The sequence below is a fragment of the Octopus bimaculoides genome, chromosome 20 (assembly GCF_046866305.1).
Source record: "Octopus bimaculoides isolate indiv1 chromosome 20, ASM4686630v1, whole genome shotgun sequence".
Lineage (NCBI taxonomy): Eukaryota > Metazoa > Mollusca > Cephalopoda > Octopoda > Octopodidae > Octopus > Octopus bimaculoides.
Window position 1 is genome coordinate 7,941,779 of NC_142947.1, and position 24,689 is coordinate 7,966,467.

Below are 24,689 nucleotides of genomic sequence, written 5' to 3' on the forward strand. Positions count from 1 at the left end.
AAAATTTAATTTTGTATTTTCCTTTATCCAAAATTACTACCACTTGAATTCGTTGATTCCACGCGAAAAATCCGAGGATTTTTTTCTTTTTTTTTTTTAGGAAAAGCACTGGGGTGTACTTGTAAAAATTTACCGAAAATCGTGCGGGTGAAAGTATTAAAATTTACCAAAGTTAATCTTGGCAGGATTTGAACTCAAAACGTAGAGTCGTAATAAATACCGCAAAACATTTTCCCGACAATTTTGTATCCTACATTCAATCCTAGATTACTCTTTCAACATTAATCAATTTCTTTTCTTCGTGATAAAGACAAAGATTAAGGGTTTGGTCTATAAACAATAACACATGCTAACGTTATTCATAAACTATTATAATATATTTTAATATTGTTGTAACTTTTTTTACTTTCAACATTAAAAAGAAAAATTATATAATGCCGTAAAATTTATTCAGAATATGTTCATAAACGAATAAAAATTTTGAGTGGGAAAACCAGAAAACTAGGCAGACGACATATAGTTGGATAGTTATTGTTTTTCTCTCACAGACATGTCTTTATTCGAATTTATTTGGACTTATATTTCAGCCAGTTAAAATTTAAAAAAAATTTGTTTGTTTTTAACGAAACAGAATTGTATTAGATTTGCGTTGCAGGAATTATATAAAATTTACGAAACTTTGCTACGAATAACATAATACTTCATATGTTACATTTTATGTTTGCTTAATTGTTTTTGTTAACTTAATAATTTATTTCATTTTTATTTATTTATACATTTAATTATTAATAATAAATAACAACCTATATTTTATTTAATTATTAATAATCGGTTATTTATTCATTAATAACTGAAACGTCGTAATCATTCGGCAGTTTCCGTGTTCCACGTAAGCAGGGAGAAACTCGGGAAGTCGATAAGAATGGCCCTAGTAGAACCTTGCAATAAATCTTTTCTATTTTCTAATTCTCTCTTCGAAAACAGACTACTCAACATGGAAAAGTGGTTCTTTTATGGGGTCAGAAACCCCTTCTGCCATTCTACAAGGTCTACATAGTTTGTTTCGATTCGCGTTAACCTCTGTGACATTTGTTTACCAAATTCCAAACTTTCTCAGACATCTCTCAAACTGCTTGTTATGTAAGTACCCCTGATTATGTCATAGTCTTATATAAACACCTTTCTTTTAAACCCCGCTTTAAAAGAAGTTATTTTCCCCTTTTCCCTTGTAAGATCTCAACGGGCACTCCTATAATATCTCTACAATCACTCCTTTAAATTGGTTGTTTCAACAATAACTAAATCTACTTTTAAACATCGTAAACATTCGGTCACAACTAAATTAAAAGTTATCACCGAATATTAAACTTGTTGAAAGTCAAAACAACAGCACATGTACTCTATTAGTCCCGATTCAGCTACCACCAACTCAAATAATCCATTATTCTATAGTCATCGTCAACACAAGTTTACCCTTCATTACTCCCTATACAATCAATTTATTTTATTCTTTAACTGTGATTTACTTTGAAACACAAAGAAAACAGTAAAAACAGCCAGAACTAAAATCAGAGCACCACAGCCAATAAAACAAACATTTAAAAATTGGGTGAATATTGTTTGAGAACGAGAAGTTTTCTGAACTCGTGCCAGAAGTTTGGGTGGTACTTGAGTTTTTGGGATATTTGGGTGTTAACTGTGAGGTAGGAGTGGGATCTTTTATCAACGGAGCACATTGAGACCAGCAGGCTTCTTGTGTTTTGGCCAGAGACAGAGTTGAATCTGTTCATCATTAGTTTGTTGTTGTTTACTCCAGTTTAGATGTGATTGATCAAACCTATGGTCTCAAGCATTCCATCTTTGACCTTCCCATCTCTTTTCTAAGAGGGTAAGGTAGGATGTGAGGGAGACTTCACTGTTATTTCTAAAAAGTTGAGCAACTTTTAGAGGAGGACTCGTTTGTTATATATTCTGGAGATAACTGGATACATAATTGGATGTGATTAACAACAATATCTTTATGGCTATTGTGAATCCTTTCTCAAACTTGATCTATCTCCCTAACAATCTTGGCTCTTTCTTTGTCCCACAACTGTCAATTGTCTTTTATCGTCTCCTTAGCAATATTGAGTCTCCCACTGTCCTACGATTGTTTTCTGTCATCTCCCTTACAATCTTTGGTTTCTCACTTCCTCACAACTGTCCACTCTCATATCCCTGAGTCTTCCACTGTCCCACTACTGTCTTGTCACCCTAACAATCTTGGATCACACGATGCCCTAAAATTGCATTCTATCATCTAACAATCGTGAGTCTCCCACTACCCCTGTCCACTGTCATCTCTGCTTCATTTTTGAAATTTAGATCAGATTTTATCTATTTTTTGTTGTAGAGCCACCTGAAGATTATATCTGGTCACCAGATAATATCTGGTGACAATATCCTGCTGTGTTAAATGGAAGGTCGTCAGCGACGTCATTCACTAGAGCTACGTTCCAAACAGATTAAAGAGAATTTACTTCTGTGAGCATTTTTCTTGTATCATCATCATCATCATCATCATCATCATCATTGATATAATATCCACTTATCCATGCTTCCATTGGTGAGAATGAATTTCTTGATGTGGTTTTTATACAGCTGGATGCCCTTCCTCTCACCAACCCTCACCTGTTTCCAACTACACGTTTTCAAGGAAGTTTCGAAATGAAGGATTCCGTTCATGTACAGCTATCATGCAATCTCAAGACAAAATCACAGACACACTGGCACTCTGTTGGTTACGACAGCAAGGGTTCCAGTCGTGCCGATCAACGGGAACAGCCTACTCATGAAATCAACATGCAAGTGACTGAGCACTCCATAGACATGTGTACCCTTAAATTAGATCTCAGGGAGATTCAGTGTCACAAAATGTAACAAGGCTGGTCCTTTTAAATACAGCTACTACTTCTTTTCGCCAGCTGAGTGGACTAGAGCAACATGAAATAAAATATCTTGCTCAAGGACTCAATGTACCAATGGTAATTGAACTCACAACTGTGAGCCAAATATCCATAACCACTAAGCCATGTACATTCACACACACACACACATGATGGACTTCTTTCAGTTTTTGCCTATGAAATCCACTTGCAAAGCTTTAGTCAGTCTGGATCTTTGGTGGAAAACATTTGCCCAAGGGGCAATGCTGTAGGTACCATCAACTATTGCCTTCTTTATTTTAGAATCTTTTATCTTTCACTTGTTTCAGTCATTAGATTGCAGCCATGCTGGAGTACTACTTTGAAAGACTTTTAGTCTAATAAGTCAACCCTAGTACTTAATTTATTTTTAAGGCTAGTACTTATTCTATTGGTCTCTTTTGCCAAACTGCTAAGTTATGGGGATGTAGACACACCAACAGCATGTGCTAGTGTGGGACAGAAACCCAAAGACTAGCCCTCCCCACACACACACACATGTAGTTATACATATAGTTATACATATAGTTATATATATATGGAGGATTCACAAAAAAAAAAAAAAAAACGAAAGACGAAGACAAATGGTGTAGACAACAAACAGATGTATTAGTATAACGCTCTAAGTTCATAGCTGTGTGTGCAAACGATAGAGAAAGGAGTGTATAATATCCTGAAATCAAAAAGATTATTTACCTGACAAATATCACATGAAAGTCTGTGATAATGAATATGATATGTGTGTGTGTGTGTGTATGAGTGCAACCATGGCTGAGTGGTTAAGCAGTCCATTTCATCATTTGGAAGTTTTGGATTCAATGCCACTGCATGGTCTTTTTGCAAGTGTCTTCTGCAATAGCCTTGGGTTGATCATTGTTTTGTAAGTGGAATTTGGTGGAATCTGCATGTGTGAGTTCATGTCTGTATGTATGTCTTGTATCATAGCAGACGACAGAAGACAGTTGTGGGGCAGTGCAAGTCCAAGGCTGTTAGGGAGATGACAGTAGACATTTGTGGTGTAGTGGGAGACTTGAGGTTGTTAGAGAGATGACAGAAGACAGTTGTGGCGCAGTGAGAGTTCAAGGTTGTTTGGGAGACGACAGACAATAGGTTTGGGGCAGTGGGAAACCCAAGATTGTTAGGGAGATGACATCAGACAAATGTGGAACTGCAGGAGACCCAAAAATTGCTAGAGATTCCCAGATCAATGACTGAAATCAGTTGAAGAATATATATACTCTCTCATCCACACTTGCAAATATATTAGCTTCTACATACTTTAGTCAGTGACTCTTTACAGATTAGTGAAAATCGCACTAGACTGTTAACTGCTACCTATTAAATGTCTTTGATTTGTAGAATAGGAACACCATGTCTCTGTATGCCATAAGAAGTCAGTAAAATGTTTGGCATCAAGAATGGTATTACTCCTTAAAACTCAGCTTCAAAAAGTCTCATTCAACTGAGAGCAGCGTGGAGAAGGTAGATATAAAATTGATGACAGTTCCCTTATCCCTGCAGCTTAACCATCTATTTTATTTTCCTTTTCCATAGATTGTTCTGCAGCATATTACATGAGTATGGTCCATTATCAGTGAACAGCAGTGAATTTCAGCAGGTGTGGACATCAATTACTCCTGACCAACAGAATATTATACAATTTTCTGGGGGTTTGTCCAACTTTCTACTACAGTCCAATAATGTCTCTTTTATTAAACCTGACATTCTTTTCCTGAAGAAAGACATTTCAGAAGACAGCCAAATCACTGAACAACACCTGCAAACAGATTCTGATACATCAAACCATATCCAAACAGGTACAGCTTAATGCTTATCTCTTTTTCTCTCTCTCTCTCTGATTTTTTTTTTTGTCTAACTTTTTCTTTGTTACCTCTCTTATTGTCTCATACACACACACACATACCACACCTTGTCAATTTTGAAGTATTTTTTTTTACTCTTTTTTACTTGTTTCAGTTATTTAACTGCGGCCATGCTGGAGCACCGCCTTTAGTCGAGCAAATCAATCCCAGGACTTATTCTTTGTAAGCCTAGTACTTATTCTATCAGTCTCTTTTGCCGAACCGCTAAGTTACGAGGACATAAGCACACCAGCATTGTCGAGTGATGTTGGGGGGACAAACATAGACACAAACATATACACATACATACATATATACGATGGGCTTCTTTCAGTTTCCATCTACCAAATCCACTCACAGGCTTTGGTCGGCCCAAGGCTATAGTAGACGACACTTGCCCAAGGTGCCACGCAGTGGGACTGAACCCAGAACCATGTGATTGGTAAGCAAGCTACTTACTACACAGCCACTCCTGTGCCTTTGCAAAGTCTGCATTAGAATTGAGTAGTATGTCTCTCTCTCTCTCTCTAACTTTTCTTTTTCATAACATTTAATAGATTTTTACCACGTGTTATTATTTCAGCCAAACGTGAGTCTCTTTCACTGCAGAACATTGTTTTCAATGTTTTTGGAGATGTCCTTACCCCAGACAAGAATCAAAAAAATACTCAGAACTGTCCCAGACAAACTGCTGTTTCGGTTACTGAGAGTGCGACACAAGATATTTGCATTGATGCCTTGAAATCAGAAGAGCACAGTTCAAATCATCGCAACAATTCACGAAAGAAGGCTTGGAAACGTGTAAAAAACAAGGAGGCTTCACCCACAAAACTCCATGGCAACAGTCAGTCTCAGACATGTAAAGAAAAACCTTTTTCAGATGAAAGAACACTGATTGAGTGTCAGCCAGGGTCTTCTAGATGTGATCCCTTGGTAAATAGTTTATTTCCTTTCTTCCTTCTTTTAAAAGACAGCTTTACTTCACAGATGAAATTACTAACAATAAAACAGTTGTTTAACCCTGGTCAGTCCTGTTCCACTAGACCTATCATCTATCCAGCTATACCCATCCTGTTACTTTTTAAGATAGCAGTGTGATTTTATGGAGATTTGGCTGCTATTTCAAGCACGTTATCACATAGAGGTTTAATTTACATAATTCTGTGTGCCTCTTAAAAGTCACCCACCAGCTATTCAGTTCTTAGAGCCTCTGTGTCTCCCTTAAATGTCAACCACCATCTGTTCATGGTTCTTGATATGGGCTTTTGTGTGTCCTGTAAATGTTATCCATTGGCTGTTCACAGTTTTTGATCAGGGTCTCTGTGTCCCTTAAAAGTTATCAACCAACTATTGACAATATTTTGATCTCATTTAAAATGATATCCTTGTTTTCCTGTAGAAGTATGATGAGAAATTTACTCAATTCACTCTGCTTCTCCAATAGTATTAACAATGGCATGGACCACTCATTCTCAACTTCCAGATTCTGACAATCATAAATGCTGCTAACTTTTAAAGCCCTAACATCAATTTTGCACTTTTAGTAAGTTAAAGGGTTAATTTGCTGCCAATCCACAATTTATAATTACTGTTCCAAAACCATCTTATTTACTGTATTTTAACATGAAAGAAGTTTCTATTTTAAGCATTGAATGGCTAATGGGGAGTCCACCAGAATAAAATAGTAATCATAGAAAAAAAACAACGGTTGAGAACCTCTACTTTATAAGGGTCTCTGACACTGGTAGGAAGGAGGTAAGGAGATATTCTGAAACCAGTGGCCTGACTTGAGTGCTGGCAGCAGAGTGTACTCTGCTAAAGGTACTCAGAAGGTAGTGTTAAAACTGGGCAGTGTACTTTGTCTATCACCTGAGTAGATCATGGTGGGATCTGGATTCAGATACAGAAGCATCAGAATAAATACCACATGGCATCTGGTCTTAGAATTTTGCCAATTCTTTGCTTTGGATTGATCCTATTTTTAATCAACCCTGAAAAAGATGTAAAACAGTACTGACTTTGATGGAATTTGAACCCAGAATACAACTAGTCAGAACAAATATTACAAGGCATTCTATCTGATGCTCTAATGACCGTGCCAGCTGATTACACGGAGAATTATGAAAATAGTCAGGAATAAATAATTTGCATTTTTATTCATCTTGAAAGACATCTATTTTTTCCTTGATTTTTTTCACTTTTGAAAGTCCATTCTAACATAAATTCTAATATTCTCTTTCTCTCCCTTGTTATAGATACCGTCCACATATAGCATGGTAGCTGCCAAAAATATCCAAAGCAGAAAACCACCTGACTCTATTGCGTTGAATACTTCCAAGAAAACAGTAAAGGTGCCACCAGATTTGACAGCTTCTGGCAGCAGAGGTGAAATACCATTGTGTTCGATTTGCCATGACACTTTACACAATGATAAAATAAATAAACTGCAATGTGGCCATAGTTATCACGACCTGGTAAGTCTTCCTCTTTTCTGTATCAATCAACAGCAGCACCGTTTCCAATGACAATGAAATTCCTTGAAAACTGCAAAGTCTGTTATTGTCTAATTTTATATCTTCTATGAGCTTTAAAATCCAGACAACTTGGTTTGCAATTAGTTTGTAGTAGTAGTAGTAGTAGCAGCAGCAGCAGCAGCAGCCACGAATTTGAGTATTGCAATACCTTGTCATCATCTGTTGACTTATAAGTTGATGCCATCAGTTCTGTAAAGCTGTAATGATGACAGCAATCCCACTCTGCCAGTGATGGATCATTACCGTATTCTCTGGCCAACCAAAGCGTCATGAGTGGATTTGGTAGATGGAAACCTAAAGAGACCCATTGTTTATATATATATATATGTGAGTGTGTCTTTGTGTTTATCCTTCCATCACCACTTGACAACCAGTGTTGGTGTGTTTACATCCCCCATAACTTAGTGGTTTGGCAAAAGAGACTGATAGGATAGGTACTTAAAAAATAAGTCCTGGGTTGATTTGTTTGACTAAAGTCCTTCAGGGTGGTGGTCCAGCATGGCTGCAGTCAAATGACTGAAACTTATAAAAGAAAAAGAATACAAGTTGAATTTTTCGGACCAAACTTTGTAGCCAAAAGAGGTAGGTTGACTTATACACCAAGATGGCTTTGGAGGACCATCCATGTGAAATGCAGCAGGATTTGGAAAGATAGTGATGATGTTTGGATGTTTACACTACTCTTTTAACACACACACACACACACACACACACACATATATATATATATATATATATATATATATATATATATATATATATATACATATATATATATATATGTGTGTGTGTATATATATATATATATATATATATATATATATATATACTACATCGACTTCTATGCCCGAAAATGCAGCAACAGCATGTCATATTGGTGTAGTGTCTTCTCCCTGACACAGAGACTGCACCAACAGTAGAAATATAATGTTCCTCGTTAACAACTCTGGCATGTCAGTGTCTCTCATTAACAATATTGAGCTTAATTTATATTGGTGAATCAATCTCCATTGTTTTCTTGTTAACACTGAGCTTAATTATATTAGTGTATCAGTCTCCCTTTCTATCAACACCAAACTTAATTTTTAAGACAATAGAAAAGTCAATAAGCAATAAACATCTCAATGTTATTATTTGATATTTCTATGAGAGCCCCCCAACACACACACACACACATACACACACGCACACACCTCTTTCTAAAGCAAAATTACATGCTAACCATTCCTTCTTTACAATTTTTTTTTTCAGTGTATTCGTAAATGGTTGGAGATCCAGAAAACTTGTCCGACATGTCGCGTGTTGGTGTTATTAACTGATGAATTCCCACCTCTCTCATTTACCACTTGATGTCACTGCCTTCAATTCTTATCATCATTGTCATTTCCCCCTTCTACTCTTGATCTCAACTCCCCCGGCCCTCTCAATATTCACCAGCTCCCACTTTTACTGATATTCATTGTTTTTAACATCAGAAACACAAAATACCTTTCACAAGTTGCTGTTACATCTTCGTTTTTTTTATATCTCTGTCTTGTACGTTGTTGTTATATCATAATTAAAATAACAATTAATTCACCACTGACTAACCTGCTTGCTTTTGTATTAATTACATCACACAATTACCCAAGGTATGAGATATTGTATACCTACTCAGATATGTAGTACCACACAACAACCAAGGTAAGTGATACCACATATCTGTATATCTATCCAGGTATATGGTATATGACACCTACTCAGGTATGTGGTACCACATATCTTCATACTACCCAGGTAGCCACTTGCTTTTTAAATTTTCCCCCATATCTTACCAACTGCTTCAAGTAACAGCTCCATCTAGTGATTTGTGTATGATGGACTGTTTTGCAGCAGCCATCACATGACTGATGACACGGTGGGAGGAGAACTGAAAACTAAGGAAATCCAAATGTTGCATAACCATTCTTGGTGTAGTTCATTTCTCTCAGACAGGAAGGATTGAATCAGTACTGTAGTTTTGTTCCTTGAGTTATTGCCCCTAGTCAGGGGTTATCCAGAGCTGCTGTTCTGTAATATGGTGAGGTGTATCTAATGACAGCTAGGTAGACTGACCTTGCAAGAGTTATTGTTTAGTCCCAGGTCAGAAATAATCAAGCTGACTTATGATCAAAGCTGCTGCTTTTTTTTTTAATTAAAAAATTTTTTTTTTTTTTAGATTGTAGCATTTGCTTTAAGGGAGACCTGACTCTTATTTCTAACAAGTCTAGTGACCACATACAGATTAGCTCATGGCAACTGTAGTTGTGTATCTTAGTCATAATTTCATCATGATATCGGCAGTAGTAGTTGTAATGTTGAAACAGAAGTGAATGAAGCCAGTAAGTTGTGAAGAGCAGAGACTGTTACAGTAGCAGTATAACAGATAAAGAGAGGAGACAATGTGGTAATGTGATATCAGTTTGAAGATTGAAGTGGGGAGGTTATATAAGGATAATTTTCTTCTGAACACTAAGCTGGTACACCTACCTTAATCAGTATTACTTCTGTTATGCAGTTAAACCCCAAAAGGGTTGGATGGGATTGGGGGTTAACTCAGAAATGGGAAGACTAAAACTACTTGATGTTGTTTTGCAGCATGAATAAATGGCTGGAGATGGTGAGTCTTGACAAGGGAAACATTTCCTCTGATCACACTAATTAACTGTTGCTGTTAACCTAATTTAATTAACAGGGAAATAATTTACTAATGAGTCATAGTTTTTCTTGCTTAGTTGTATAGTTGTTGAATATATGTAGTCTTATTGGACTTATATATGTGTGTGACCATGTTTACATATACTTGTGTTGGATATACATATATACTTAGTCATGTTAGATGAATATAATTTTATTGGGCTTATATATGCATGTGTGTGTGTGTATTTATATAAGTGTGTGTGTGTTGGATATATACTTAGGCATATTGGAAATATAGTCACGTTGGATGTATGTAGTCTTATTGGGCTTATATATGCGTGTGTGTGTTGGATATATACTTAGTTATATTGGAAATATAGTCACGTTGGATGTATGTAGTCTTATTGGGCTTATGTGTGTGTGTATATCAAACACCCTCTCATATTTGTTACCATGTCCACTCACTATAGCCACTCTTATGTACTTTTACATCTCTCTCTCTCCCAACTACTTCTATACCTTGTCAGTATGGAAAATGGATGTTAAGTGATGATGATGATAATGAATATAATCATGTGTGTAATATATGTAGTCATTGGATATCTGGTCATGTTTGTGGTAACATTCATAAAACTTGGAACATCAAAAAAAATCCAAGCCTCATATAACACAAATTAATAACTAATATAGGGGCAGATAACTCTAGTCCTTTTTATATTTATTAGGGATTATCAGCAGTAACACTGACCGCATCTTATTTGGGATTATCAGTAGAAATATAGTCAATTTGCTACCTTATTTGGGATTATAGTCACGTGATACATTATTCTGGATTGTCAGTAGAAATATAGTCAATTTGCTACCTTTATGTCTTAATCAGAGGAGAAAGGAAGGATGCATCTGTATTCTTTATCAGAGTTTTGAGACTGATAGGTGAAGAAATAAGTACGATATGGTTTATAGTATTAAAAGACATAAAGAGTTATGGTCAGTCTGGAGTAGTCCAGTTTCATATGATTTCTACAGAATGGACTCTGGTAAATGCTATTCGATTGGGTTAAAGCAAGCATTCTATCAATATAATTGATAGTGTCACCATCTTTCTGTGTTTGTCCATTCCCTAAAAATAGATAATTCTGATATTAGAGTTTTTCTCTTTTGGTTACTATATACTGACTGAAGTGTTACCTGTCATGTGACAGGTACTGTTGAGAACATCATTTTGCCACTGTTGGAAATATCGTCTAATGTTACATCTGTAATTAATTCATAGTTAAACAGTATTATTGTTGTTGGTAACGTATATTTATTGCCAGTATTCCTATAGAAGAAATTTAATGACATATAATTACAGTGAAACATGAAAGAACTAAAGTTATAATTACTATACCTTTATAACAATATCTGATACTATCCAATGAGGCAAAAATGTACTCTCAGCATTATCTGTCACATGATAAGTTTACCAAGAACTCTTAACTGCTGAATTGAATCTCAGTAATAACAATAATAATATTGGTTTCAAATTTTGGCACAAGGCCAGCAATTCTGGGGGAGTGGGGTAGGTTGATTACTGGTTCAACTGGTACTTATTTTATTGTCCCCAAAAGAAGGTGAAAGGCAAAGTCGACCTCGCCAGAACATAAAACATTGGAAGAAATTCCTCTAGGCATTCAGCCCTACTCCTTAACAGGTCTTTCCAACTTGTTACCCCAATAATAATAATAATAATAATGGGTTTATGTGTATGTGTATATATATATATATATATATATATAGTCAATTCAAACATAAACAAGCAAGAAAAAACACAAAAAAAACAACAACGTGAGGACGTGGAATAAGTACAGTGTTATTGGACGCTCAGGAAAGGAAAGAAAAGAAAGAGGATTTCAGGTTTCGAGCGGAGCTCTTCATCAGAAATATAGGAAAAGTCCAAAGAAGAGAAGACAGAGAAAGAAAATCACCAATAATGCACACGCGGTCACATATATATATATATATTTATACATTTTTTATTAGCTTTTTTGATACCAACCTGGCTGAAACCGCCTCTGACTCTGTAGTACAGATGTCTTGTTTTCAAAAGTTCTGAATTAAAATCTTCCACCAAACCTTAGTCACAATTTATGTCCCTAACACTAGCTTAATGATAACTAAGTTATTTTACTAAATTGTTTATTATGTTTAAAATTAATTGAAAGAAACACAGAGCATCTCAACAGGAATATGGTTACAATAGGGTTAAATCTGCCAAAAACATTACAAAAAACTGCTACTCAGAGTTTGTGATATTTTTGTAGCTTTAATAAAAAAAAAAAGCATATTACTCTACCTCGGGTATTCGAATACTATTTTTTTCCCACTTTGTTTCGCATTTATGTGCTTACTTGTGTGCGTGTGTATCATTCTAAAAGTTAATAGTTACCTCATCAAAATCTCATAGCTACAAGATAATGCATGATTATTTCGAGACAATGTAAATAAATAAGCATTACTTTTGATAGAATAATGTGAATGCTAAAGGGTTAAACATAGGGTGCGTGATATATGAAAAAAGGGAGAAATTTATTGACAGTGAACACAAATGTTTGTATTTCTTGGTACTAACAACAATGTTACCTCATGGTGAAATGTTGGAACTATTGGTTTTGAAAGCCATGTAAATAAGTGGAAACATTGTAACTATGTACATTTTAACAAATTTATTAGCTTTAATCTGTTTTAATAACTGATTTGTACATATTTCACATGTATTTTATTTCTGCTTCAGTATTGCTTTTTTGGTGTTTTTTTTAGGCAAAAAATTTTGTGTTTTTAGATATGTTCACTAAAACTAACATAACTTAAAATGACATATATGGAGCTATATACCTCTACATTTCATGTTCAAATCCTACCAAGGTATGATTAAGCTGTAGCACATTTTAGGTTAGCTCTGGTCAACCAGACCTGTGATCTTAAGAGCGACCATATTGTTGTTTCATATATCTAGGACTACATTGTACAATGTGTCCTTTATTAAAATGGCAAAGAAGTGTGATAGCTGCTGTAACTTGTGAGTCTAATAACTACATAAAGACCTCCTTGTTGAATTCCCCTACAATTCAGGGAAGGTAATTGAAAAAGAAAAAGTACTGTAGCAAATATCTTCCTTTGAAAATCTTGTATATACAATTTCTCTTTGTGCCTTTTAGAAAGGCATGCTCATCACAACATCCTGTTTTTGGAGGTGTTTTTTTGTGTGAATCAAAAGTTTTGTGTCAAGTTTAGAAAAGATTGTAACTAACAGCAAAACGCTTTTGCTTTGAGATGCAACTCTGGGTGACCTTTGAGAAATGATTATCTGGTTGTGATTATACATAATTGGTTTAGGTCCCTGAAAGAGAAGCCAGACCTACTTAGATTCACCCCTAGTTAATTCATGATCTTCAAATTAGATCAGTTGCTTGCCGCTGTCACTCCTAATCTCTCAGTCAATTTTTATTCTCTACACACTGTCAGCTTTAACAAACAACTTCATCTTGTTTACAATCACAACCCATTTTAAACCCTTCTCCATGCCAGAGCCGTGCCATTTTGTGACTACTACTACTACTACTACTACTACTACATGCAGTGGTAATGATATTACTATTAATTAAAATGTAATTATTATAGCTATAAGCTTCAGTGTGTTAAATCTCCCAAAGACTACATCTGGCTTTTTTCTAGTAATTGCTGTTGCCACCACCATCATCATCATCATTACCACCACTACTATTATTACAAGAAGTACTAGTAGTAGTTGTGGAAGCAGTAACTACTCTAAGAATATATCTGAGCAAGAATTGTAAAATGTTATTAAAATGATTATTTTCTTTGTTTTCATTAATTTTTTGTTCAAATTTTAATCCTTAACTTGCACCTAAATCCCAGTCTCAGCAACGGTTTGGATACTTATTGATCAGACCTCATATAAATAGATGTTGAGATTGATAGAGAAGTCGATATAGAGGTAACCACAGACAATGGTAACTTTAGAAAAGGGCTGCAGATGCCCCTACTCATATTCTGCTCCTGACAATAAATAAGGACTGAAGACTTGAAACACTGAAATAAATATTTTATTACTGAAGATATTTACAAATGTCTACCATTGATAATTTATGTTAAGCAGAGATACCAAACGGTAAATTTAGATATATTTCAACAATAACCTGAAGACAATCACAGCAGACAACAGGAGGCAGTTTCTGGAACTAATTCAACAGTTCTGCTACAACAAAGAAACCATTTTAACAGCGTTTGTCATTATTTTGTGACTTATTCAGGAAGAGAGAGGAGGGCAGGAGAAATTATCCATATGTGTAATGTATGTTAAATATTTTCAGGAGTTTAAGAATATTTCCTCTAAGACTGTTGTATGTACATTTTTATTTTTGGGGAAAATGTGTATACAGTTTTGAATAAAAGCCATTTTTTTTACCATTTATTAAACAGCTGCCATGAGTTTAAAATAAGTTTGAGGAATTTTTAGTTCTCACAAGATGGGGAACATCATCCCTCCAGCACTTCAGAAACTTTCTTTCATGTATGTGTATGTGTTTTGGGGTATATGTGTATAAATATGTGCATGTGTGTATGTATATGTGTGTGTGTATATATGTATATAAACTCAGGGTGGAGGGACACCGGTTTTACTTTCAAAAGAATAGTTTTATGATAACATATTTAGCCAGAGAAGTAAATACCAAACATTTCTTCAAGTACAAGATAACACTTTTGTGTGTGTGTGAGTGTGTGCATTTTTCATAAAATATCCTTAACAAATGTTCTTAAAAATTATAATAAATATAGATTTATGGCATAAGTCTATAGTGAAAGAATTTGTGTATGTGTGTATATATTTATATTTAATATAATCTAGGTGAAAAACCTTTTAGCATACTTTCCAAAGCTCCTCTAAGGGTATCAGCTACCATGTGCTATCATAAAGCAGGAATTCTTTTACTGGATATACATGTGGAAATCCATTAATATCCACAGAATTTATAGAAAAGAATTTCATTACAAGAAGACAGAATGGATAGGCTTTAATTCAAATCACTACAGTTGTTCCTGTGCATTAGTATCAGCTGGTAATTGCTGAGCATTTCATATGTCATATGCGTTATTGCATTAATATGATCAAACGATACTGTGTACGTGCACATCTTCAGTATGCTTGAACCTACTCACTTGAAGATGTGTAGGTACACAGCTATTGTTGGATCATATGAATGCAATAGTCTGTACAATATGTGAAACACTCAGCAATTACCAGCTGATATCAATTCACAGAAACAATTGTAGTAATTTGGACTAAAGCCTGTTCATTCCATCTTGTATTGAAATTCTTTTACACATATTTGTGTATGCAACTGTTGTGCATATATATATATACATGTATGTACATATTGTATACAATATATATATATATATATATATATGTGTGTGTGTCTGTGTACATAAATATAAAATATTAATGCATCTATGTATATGTATTTATTAACTTTTACAAGGTAAATATTTGCATTAACTTGCTCACCTTTGTCAGTTTGAAGAAAGCAAGCTGCAACTTTGATGTCACTGTCAACCTTTGCCTTGTAAAATTGAAATAAAAAGTTACCCTACTAAAAAGAATAATGTTTCAATCTAATGTTAAATTGTTTTGATTTATAACTTGACATGAAAAGAAACATTAATAAATAAATTTATGTGTGTGTATACATGTGTATTATATATATGTATTTTATATATGTGTGTATATACATGTATTTTATATATATATATATATATATATGCATACATATGTATTTATATTGTGTGTTTGCGTGTGTATGTTGTATATGTGTATGTATGTATGTATATGTCAACACACAAACAGAAGTTTTATCGTGTAAGTTTGGTTAAAAGTAGAAGTTTGTAAATTTCTCAAGATTTATTCAGAAATGTCATTGGACGGGTGAAGCAGATATTAGAAGATTGTTCTAGAAATATTTCTCACAACTAATAATAATACTTAAAGGTAGACAGTTTATGGATGTTTTGGTGCATGGCTTATACGTGTATGTGTTGGTGTGTGGTCTTTGTATGTTCTGTTGTGTTGTTGTCGAGTGGTCTATGCTGTGGCAGTGTTTTGGAGTTTATTATAATTTATTATGCTATTTATGATGCTATATGTCATAGAAAATTAAATAACAAATTAAAAGCAGCTCTAGGAATGTAAACTTTATCGGTTGCATGTACAGAGTGTATGTGTTTTGTTTATATGCCAAATTTGCTGCAGGATAACATCGAGGGAAAGCCCCACAAATGATACCAAGTGTTAAAGAATACCTGAATGTCACAGACCAGGTGAGACAAATTGCTTTGGAATCACTGAGAATGGTAGATATTGATATTTCACCATTATTGTGGCTTATCAGTACCATGTACCCAGATCATCTTGAAGTAAAACTAATTGCTGGTCTGTGACTTATATGCAAATGGAGTGAAGCCTATTTGCTGATGTGCTGTGGCATAGCACAAGTGAAAGAAAATTAAATCATGAATTAAATAGAATGTTTTTCTATGTTGTGCTGTGTGTTAATATAATTCCAATTGATTCTATAAATTAGTGTATATGATTGTTGGCACATGTTTATTATAACTGAGTTACAGCATGTATTGGTGGGTTTAAGATGGTATGTGTTGATGTGTATAACATGACATATATCGTAGGTACATCATGACATATGCTGGTGTGTATAACATGGTTTACTATTGTATATATTATGTCACCTGGTATATTATGATATGTATTGCTGTGCATATATCATGGCATGTGTTAGTGTGTATATATCATGCCATGTCATAGGTGTATATATAATAATATGTTGGTGTCTACAGTCTATTAGGGTAAACTATTATTGTATGATACAATATATTATGGAGTATATTACAAAATATTATAAGACTATGTTATGATATGTTACAGTATATGTTAGTGGGTGTATATATTTGAATGTGTATGTGTGTGTGTATATATAAATATATATCATGGTATGTGTTGCACTGTATACAATATTATGTTCTGATATGCTGGTGTATATATATGATAAGTTTTATTCTGTTTATATTTTTATCATGAAATAATTTAATAAGCTATCTTTTCTTCTATTACGCTAGGTGTTGTTGCCTGACACCTTGAGGTGTTGTTGTCTGATACCATCTCTTTATATATAACACAGTCTGTCTCTGACTCACTCCATTCAAAGATAACATCTAATGTCTGAGTGGAATCAAGACATTAAACATTGTGACTGTCACAAAGTGGAGCTATGCCATTCATGGAAAAATGACTCATGCAGCCCCTGTGATTCCTGGTTGTAGTTATTTTACACTACATGTTTCACTAAGGACGCTAAGAAGAAAGCATCAACATCCGAACTTCCCATTTATTTCTACTCTCAAAAGAACAGAGACCCTCAACCTGCTACTATCAATGGTTTGGAGAAAATGAAATTTGGTAAGCTGACTTGTGACCGACACATGCAGCATAGATAAAACTAGTTGCCCCAGGGTAACACACATGCTATCATGTCCAGTAGCTGAGATTTCTTATAGTACGACTGTTAGGGAACCAACGATCCACCAAGAAGCTACACATGTATATACTCCCATTTAAGATTGTCTAACATTGTTCACCAAGAATTGTTATTGTTTTACACACACAAAGACACAGACGGACAAATAAACACATGCACACACACATACAACCCCCCCCCCCACTTCACTTTGTGTAGCTCCCCAATTTTATGCTTGTGTGGTACTCTGTTGCTATGTTCTCATTTTGGTGTTTTGAATTAGATTAAAAATCATTTTAAATTTCAAGTTCTAAGATGAGATTGCAGCAGAAACCGTAATTAATAAAACACACTAATTACGAACTGATTCTCATCTGATTGTCAAGGAAAGGAAGGTTATTTAAAATTTAACCTGAAAGTTATAACTCACTACCCCACATACCTTTTCTTTTCCACAAGTAATATCTAGCCCTCTACTCTAGGTTCCCTACATTCATTATAATAATTTTTTTCTAACATTGGCAGAAGGTCAGAAACTGCAGGGGAGTGTGGTAGTCAATTAGGTTAATTTCTCTATGTATTTTATCAACATCGGAAAGATAAAAAGGTAGAGCTGAACTTGGTGGGATTTGAACTCAGAACATAAAGAACCAAAACAAATACCACAATGCTCCAACAATTCTGCCAATAACAATTTCTTTCATGGGAAGAAAACCAGGAATTTGTAGAAGATGAAGAGGTATCAAGTGAAGTTTATAGTTTTAGTGACTTAGTTATAGGGAGGTAGGATGAAAACTGTTAACCTGGCCCCTAAAACTGGTGGCAGGAACACAGAAAGTTATGCTTAGACTGCTGACATATCCTACGTACCAACAGTCACACAGTGGACCCTACTAAAAACACCAAAGAGGAAGGTAGTTCTGATACACCAGGTGACGGATTAAGTCGACCACTTAAAATTGAATCGACACCAGTATATAACTGGTACTAAATAATGATTGTAGAGATAATAAAAATAATAATAGTAATAATAATGACAAGTAAACGTTTTAGTGCTTTGTTCAGTTTAGCAGAACAATGGCGGTGCTGTGCATTTTTGTTTCACTTGGAAAGAAATTTGGTTTCTTTAAAAACATCAGAATATATCAACACTGTAAGATATAAAAGTTGGCTTTATATATATATATGTGTGTGTGTGTGTGTGTGTATGTATATATATGTATGTATGTGTATATATATATATATATATATATATATATATATATATATATATATGTATATGCATATATGTATATATTTATATATGCATATATGTATATGCATATATGTATATATTTATATATGTTTCTGTATACAAATGTGTCTATATAAGAGTGTGTGTGTGTATGTACATGTAATGTACTGTTTGTTGTTAGGTCACCAAAATAAAGCACTCAATACATTTGAGAGCTGTTAATATTTTATATACAGTATCTTATTTGCGACATACTACTTAAGTTTCACCTCAGAAGGAAGGTATCTGGCTTAGCATAGATCAAGCCATATATATACCTTTTTATTTCAGAAACCTTCAGGTTTATCTACAAACCTGAAGATTGCTGGAATAAGAAGGCAACAGTTTGATCTTAACTAAACAATATATCTTACTCTTAACATGAAACTTTAGTAGATTGTCGCAAATAAGATAAGAGACTACATATATATATATATATATATATATATATATATATATATATATATATATATATATATATATATATATACATACATATATATATATATATACATATCATCATCATCATCATCGTTTAAAGCGGACGTTAAACGATGATGATGATGATGATGATATGTATATATATATATATATAGATAGATAGATAAAGGGATAGGGAGAGAAAAAGTATTGTTTTGTTTTTGTATCGAAATTAGTTCTTTCATACATTCAAACTTTTTGGTACAAAGGGAGGGGTTATAATTGATTGTATTTACCCCAGTACACAGCTGGTACTTCTTTTATCAAGTTTGGTGGAAAGAAAAGCATCGTTAACCCAGCAGAATTTGAACTCAGAATGTAACGAATTGTAATTAGATACTGCAAGATAATTTGTTTAGTGCTCTGCCATCTATGAATCAACAATCCTATTTGAAATAATAATGCTTTAAAAACGATACTCAAGTGTACCTCCAGGAGTTTACAGTCATTAGACTCTAAAATAAAATTAACTGAATAAATATATCGTCTTTTTTCTTTTAAAAAATATTTATTTTCATTTCGATCTTTGTAAATCTACTCATGGAAAATATTTTCAGTCAAGTAGATTGACACATCATTGTCACTGTCATCCCCAACATCATCATCGTCATCATCATCATTATTATCATCACTAGCTTTCAGCTTCTATGCCATGGCAGATACCAAGAAAATTTCATGTATTTGTGAAAGTAACTCAAAGACACGCCCCCCCCCCATTCTGGTCACATTTATTTTAAGACAAGAAGTAATTGAATAGTCTTTCATTCATTCACAAAACGTTTCAAGGTAACTTTAGAAAACAGTTTTCAGCTTAAAAATTTCATAATTCACAAAAACCTAAATAATTCTTCAATACATCAAAGAAAAATACAAATAAAAATTGAATTTCTCACGAAATGCATGAGGTTGAAAAATAAAAGAAATATTCTTTTCTACTCTAGGCACAGGGCCTGAAATTTTGGGATGGGGGGGACAGTCGATTAGATCGACCCCAGTGCGTAACTGGTACTTAATTTATCGACCCTGAAAGGATGAAAGGCAAAGTTGACCTCGGCGGAATTTGAACTCAGAACAAAGAGACAGACGAAATACTGCTAAGCATTTTGCCCGGCGTGCTAACGTTTCTGCCAGCTTACTGCCTTAAAATAAAGAAAATATTGAAGATTCAATAAAGAAAAAAATGAAAAAAGCAAAAAAAAAAAAAAAAAAAAAAAAAAAAAAGGACAAATATATAAAAGGGTTTCTGGAATAAAAATTTTCTTTTCCCTTGAAATTAAAATTCAGGAAATATTTCCTGAAAAGTGGTTGTTTTGCTGATCAAAAACCTCTGAAGTTTTGATTTGCTTGCATGAATCCTTTCTTTGTCTAGTTTACAGAAAACTAAGAACAGGTAGCAAAGCATTGCTTGAAAAATATGAACAATAAAGTTGTTGAGACTTTCAAAGACAAGCTACCTATCCTTAATGATACAGAGACTTGTTTTAAAATATTGGCTACCCTTCATGAGATGTTAACAGTGATTGTTTTTAAACATGATCTACTCATAACAAGACATAGCACTATTTGAAACAGTTTGCCTGTAACAATGTACAATATTGTTTTAAAAAATATATTAACATAACATTAATAGTTTCCTGTTTCCTCTGTCAAAAATATTTGATATGTTGACAGAGCTTCATTTTTAATCCAGAATTTTCTCAAAACAATTTGTGGCAAGCATTGACAACCTCAGACAAGTTTTTTTTCCCCTTTAAGTTAAAAGATTTATCCAAGCAGGTTTACTGAAGACAGTGCAACAACACACCTGTTCTATGTGTGCTGCAATACTAACACACACCAATACTATCACACACAAGTACTATCACACTCACACTAGTACCATGTGTGTAATAGTATTGGTGTATTATTATACATAGTACTCTAGTACTATTAGATGCTAATTCTATCAGAAACCAGTTCTATAACATAGTATGTATGTAGTAGCAATGATATATAGCTACACACCATTATTGAAGTGTACCAATCACTGAACACTCCATGCTGCCAACACATGACTGTCAAACATCAAACAAAACAACTTTCTCCCTAATCTGAGCCAATAAAGAAGGGTTCAACTTGCTAAGAATAACAGCAAAATCCTCTGCACTCTCACTGTTTTAAATAAAAAGGAAGGAGATAATGGACAATGCAATTCTAACTATAAAAAAAAAGTGGGCTGGTCATGTTTGGAGTGTCTTTGGGTTTGGAATGTCTTAGAGCTGAGCTGGTGATAAATAACTTATTCCTTTGACTTAATGTAATCTCTCAGTTGATTGGTTGGTCATTTTTAATTACAAGGGAAATAATCATCTCACCAGGAACCCATAGGTTTTTTTTCTTCTTCTTTGTATTGAAATATATTAACCGTTTTTATTTCCCTCTAAATTATTCAATTACTTCTTTAATAAACATATTAATTAATATACCAATACTAATACAAATAGTTTTTAAATAAATTCATTATATTTAATATTAACTCTATTTAAAATTATATTTACAACATAAATACTTTAAAATGGAGGTGTACTTGCTAGGCAAGTAATTTTATCTGAGACAGTCTGTTGAAACTAAAACAATTTCAGCATAGAAGACATATGTTAGCCATTCAAAAGCACACAAAGACTTAACTTCACTTAAGCAATCACCATTTGGTGTCAAGGTTTTCATCACACCAACTGCAACTTGGTCACTTATGTGATTCCACTGCGCAGTTTGTGGAATGAAAATTTTAACACCAAATGATGAATGTTTAAGTGAAGATAACAGTCATTGTGTATTTTTGAATGGATAACACGTCTTCCATGTTGTAAAATTATATTGATTTCAAATTTTGGCACAAGGCCAGCAATTTTTGGGGTTGAGGTAAGTTGATTACACTGACCCCGGTACTCAAACTGGTACTTATTTTATCGATCCCGGAAGGATGAAAGGCAAAGTCAACCTTGGCAGAATTTGAACTCAGAATGTGAAGACAGATGAAATACTGCTGAGCATTTTGTCCACTGTGCTAACCATTCTGCCAGCTCTTCCACCGTATGTTGTAAATATATTAAAATAGTTATCAGTAATGATCAGGTATTTATTGAAAACTTTCCACTTAAAAATTATTTCAGATGATTCCCAGACACTTTAGAAATTTATTTCCACCAAAGAATGGTCAGATATTTGTTTCTCTCTTCTATTCTATGAGAAATGTGTTTCCTTTTTTATTTTTTTGATAAAAAAAAAAACAAATTTGTTTTGATTTTCTTTTGTAATATCATCCCATTTAAAATAAATATTTCTGGTTGGTTTAGTCATAAACTCAATATTAAACAGTTATAAACGTTATCTGAATAGAAAGAAGAAGAAGAGAAGGATGTGAGGAATGTTGTTTATGATTTTTCTGCATTGTGTGTGTTTTGATAATGTGATTCACCTGATTAATTAATTTCAATTATTTGGAAATATTAATTAAAAACATTCACAAGTCAAAAGGAGAAAGGAACCCCCTGCCACTTCACAATAATAATAATAATGATAATTTCTGACTCAGGCTCAGTGCCCATAATTTTGAGGGGATGGGAGTCAGTCTGGTACTTTATTTCATCAACTCTGGAGAGATGAAAGGCAGTTAGCCCTGGCAGGATTTGAATTCAGAATGTAAGAGCTTGGAACAAATACTGCAAGGCATTTTGTCTGGTGCTCTGATGATTCTGCTAATCCACCATCCTCATAATAATAATAATAATAATAATAATAATAAAGAAGAATAAACAAGACAAAGAATTTCACTTTGATAAATCACAGATAAAAAGCTTAATTTCAAGCTATGAGAAGCAGCAATGGTGATACCATTTATAGGGTCACCTCAGCAGATAAAAAAGGGAGTAAACTCCAGACACAAAGATGTGTGTCTGTGAGAGAGCTTGAAGGGGGAGGGGGGATGAGATGGGGTACAATATTGTTGCAGAATAGGAAACATTTTACAGTTTACAGAATAGTTTAGTAAAAAATAGGGGTTTCTTTTTAAAAGTAATAGGGTTGAAAGTTATTTATAAGAGAAGTGACATTCACTCTTTTCCCAGGAACTTTGGCAATGTCAAGAGAAATGGTTCCAAATTAGAACCAAAAATACAGCAGAAAATCGAAAGATTTCTTTGTTTGGAACAAATGCCCCCTATTTTTTGCAGGGAGGGGTTATAGTTAAACGGTTCAGCTGTCATAACCCTGTAGGATTTAAAAGGCAAAATCAGCCTCAATTTGATTTGAACACAGAATGTTGAGACATCAAACTGGAAGCCATGGAGACTCTAGTTTCAGTTTTCTACCAACTAATGCAACCTTAACACAAATATATTACAGGCTACTATTCACCATCTGTGAGTAAACGGTTAGTTAACAAGGGGCATTACAAAACCGTCCACCAAGCAACTTGAAAGACAAAAATTACCAGTTGACATATGTAAACTATTAACTAAGTAACCAACAGTTAACAGGAGAGTGTTCTTGAATATCTGACAGTCAGTTAACAAAGGACATCAGTGAACATTGATGAATGTCTGACAGTCAGTTAACAAGAGGAATCAATGAGTGTTCATAAATGCCTGGTTATCAGTTAACAGGAGACACCAGTGAGTGTTCATGGATGTCTCACAGTCCGTTAACACAGGACATCAATGAACGTTGATGAACGTGTCACAGTCAGTTAACAGAAGAGATCAGTGAATGTTCATGAATGTCTGATATTTAGTTAACAAGAAACATCATGTGACTGTTCATGAATGTCTCATAACCTGTTAACAAAAGACCTCAGTAAATAACCATCATGTATTCAAGAACTTCACAGAATCATGTGCATCTAGTGTTATTTTAGCTGCTATAGTTAACTAGTAAAACAAAGGACATGTACCCCAAAACAGTGAACATGTAGCACAAAATGGTGAACATGTAGCCCAAAATAAACAAGAGCCATTGGATGGCTTCATTAATGATGGAACAGAACAGAAAAGAGGACATAATTTTGCAAAATAATCTTGATTCAGATCAATGATTATAAAATGGTCGCTTGAATATGAAATACACACACATACACCAAATCTGCAACACATACAGCAATCATATACAAACACACAGACAAGCAAATATCTGAATGTACATACACATATAATATGTAAATGTCTATATATAGATGTATGCATGCATATATATATATTTATATATACATAAATAAATACACATACATATATATACATACATATATATTACACACACACACAAACATATATATATATACATATATATATTTATAT

General features: G+C 33.9%; 1 protein-coding gene across 2 annotated transcripts; it reads left to right on the forward strand.

Moving 5' to 3' along the window:
- The first annotated feature begins 866 nt into the window (after nt 1-866).
- Nucleotides 867-18,646, forward strand: LOC106869846 (uncharacterized). 2 transcript variants are annotated; one of them, XM_014915755.3, is made up of 6 exons: nt 867-1,140; nt 2,393-2,523; nt 4,518-4,780; nt 5,409-5,758; nt 7,081-7,299; nt 8,611-8,948. In XM_014915755.3, the coding sequence occupies exons 2-6, from the start codon at nt 2,456-2,458 to the stop codon at nt 8,707-8,709; spliced, it is 999 nt and encodes a 332-aa protein (XP_014771241.1). In that variant the 5' UTR covers nt 867-1,140; nt 2,393-2,455; the 3' UTR covers nt 8,710-8,948. The 2 variants fall into 2 exon arrangements, with proteins under 2 accessions (XP_014771241.1, XP_014771242.1); XM_014915756.3 differs by lacking the exon at nt 8,611-8,948 and adding an exon at nt 17,209-18,646 and having other exon boundaries at nt 881-1,140.
- The last annotated feature ends 6,043 nt before the right edge of the window (nt 18,647-24,689 follow it).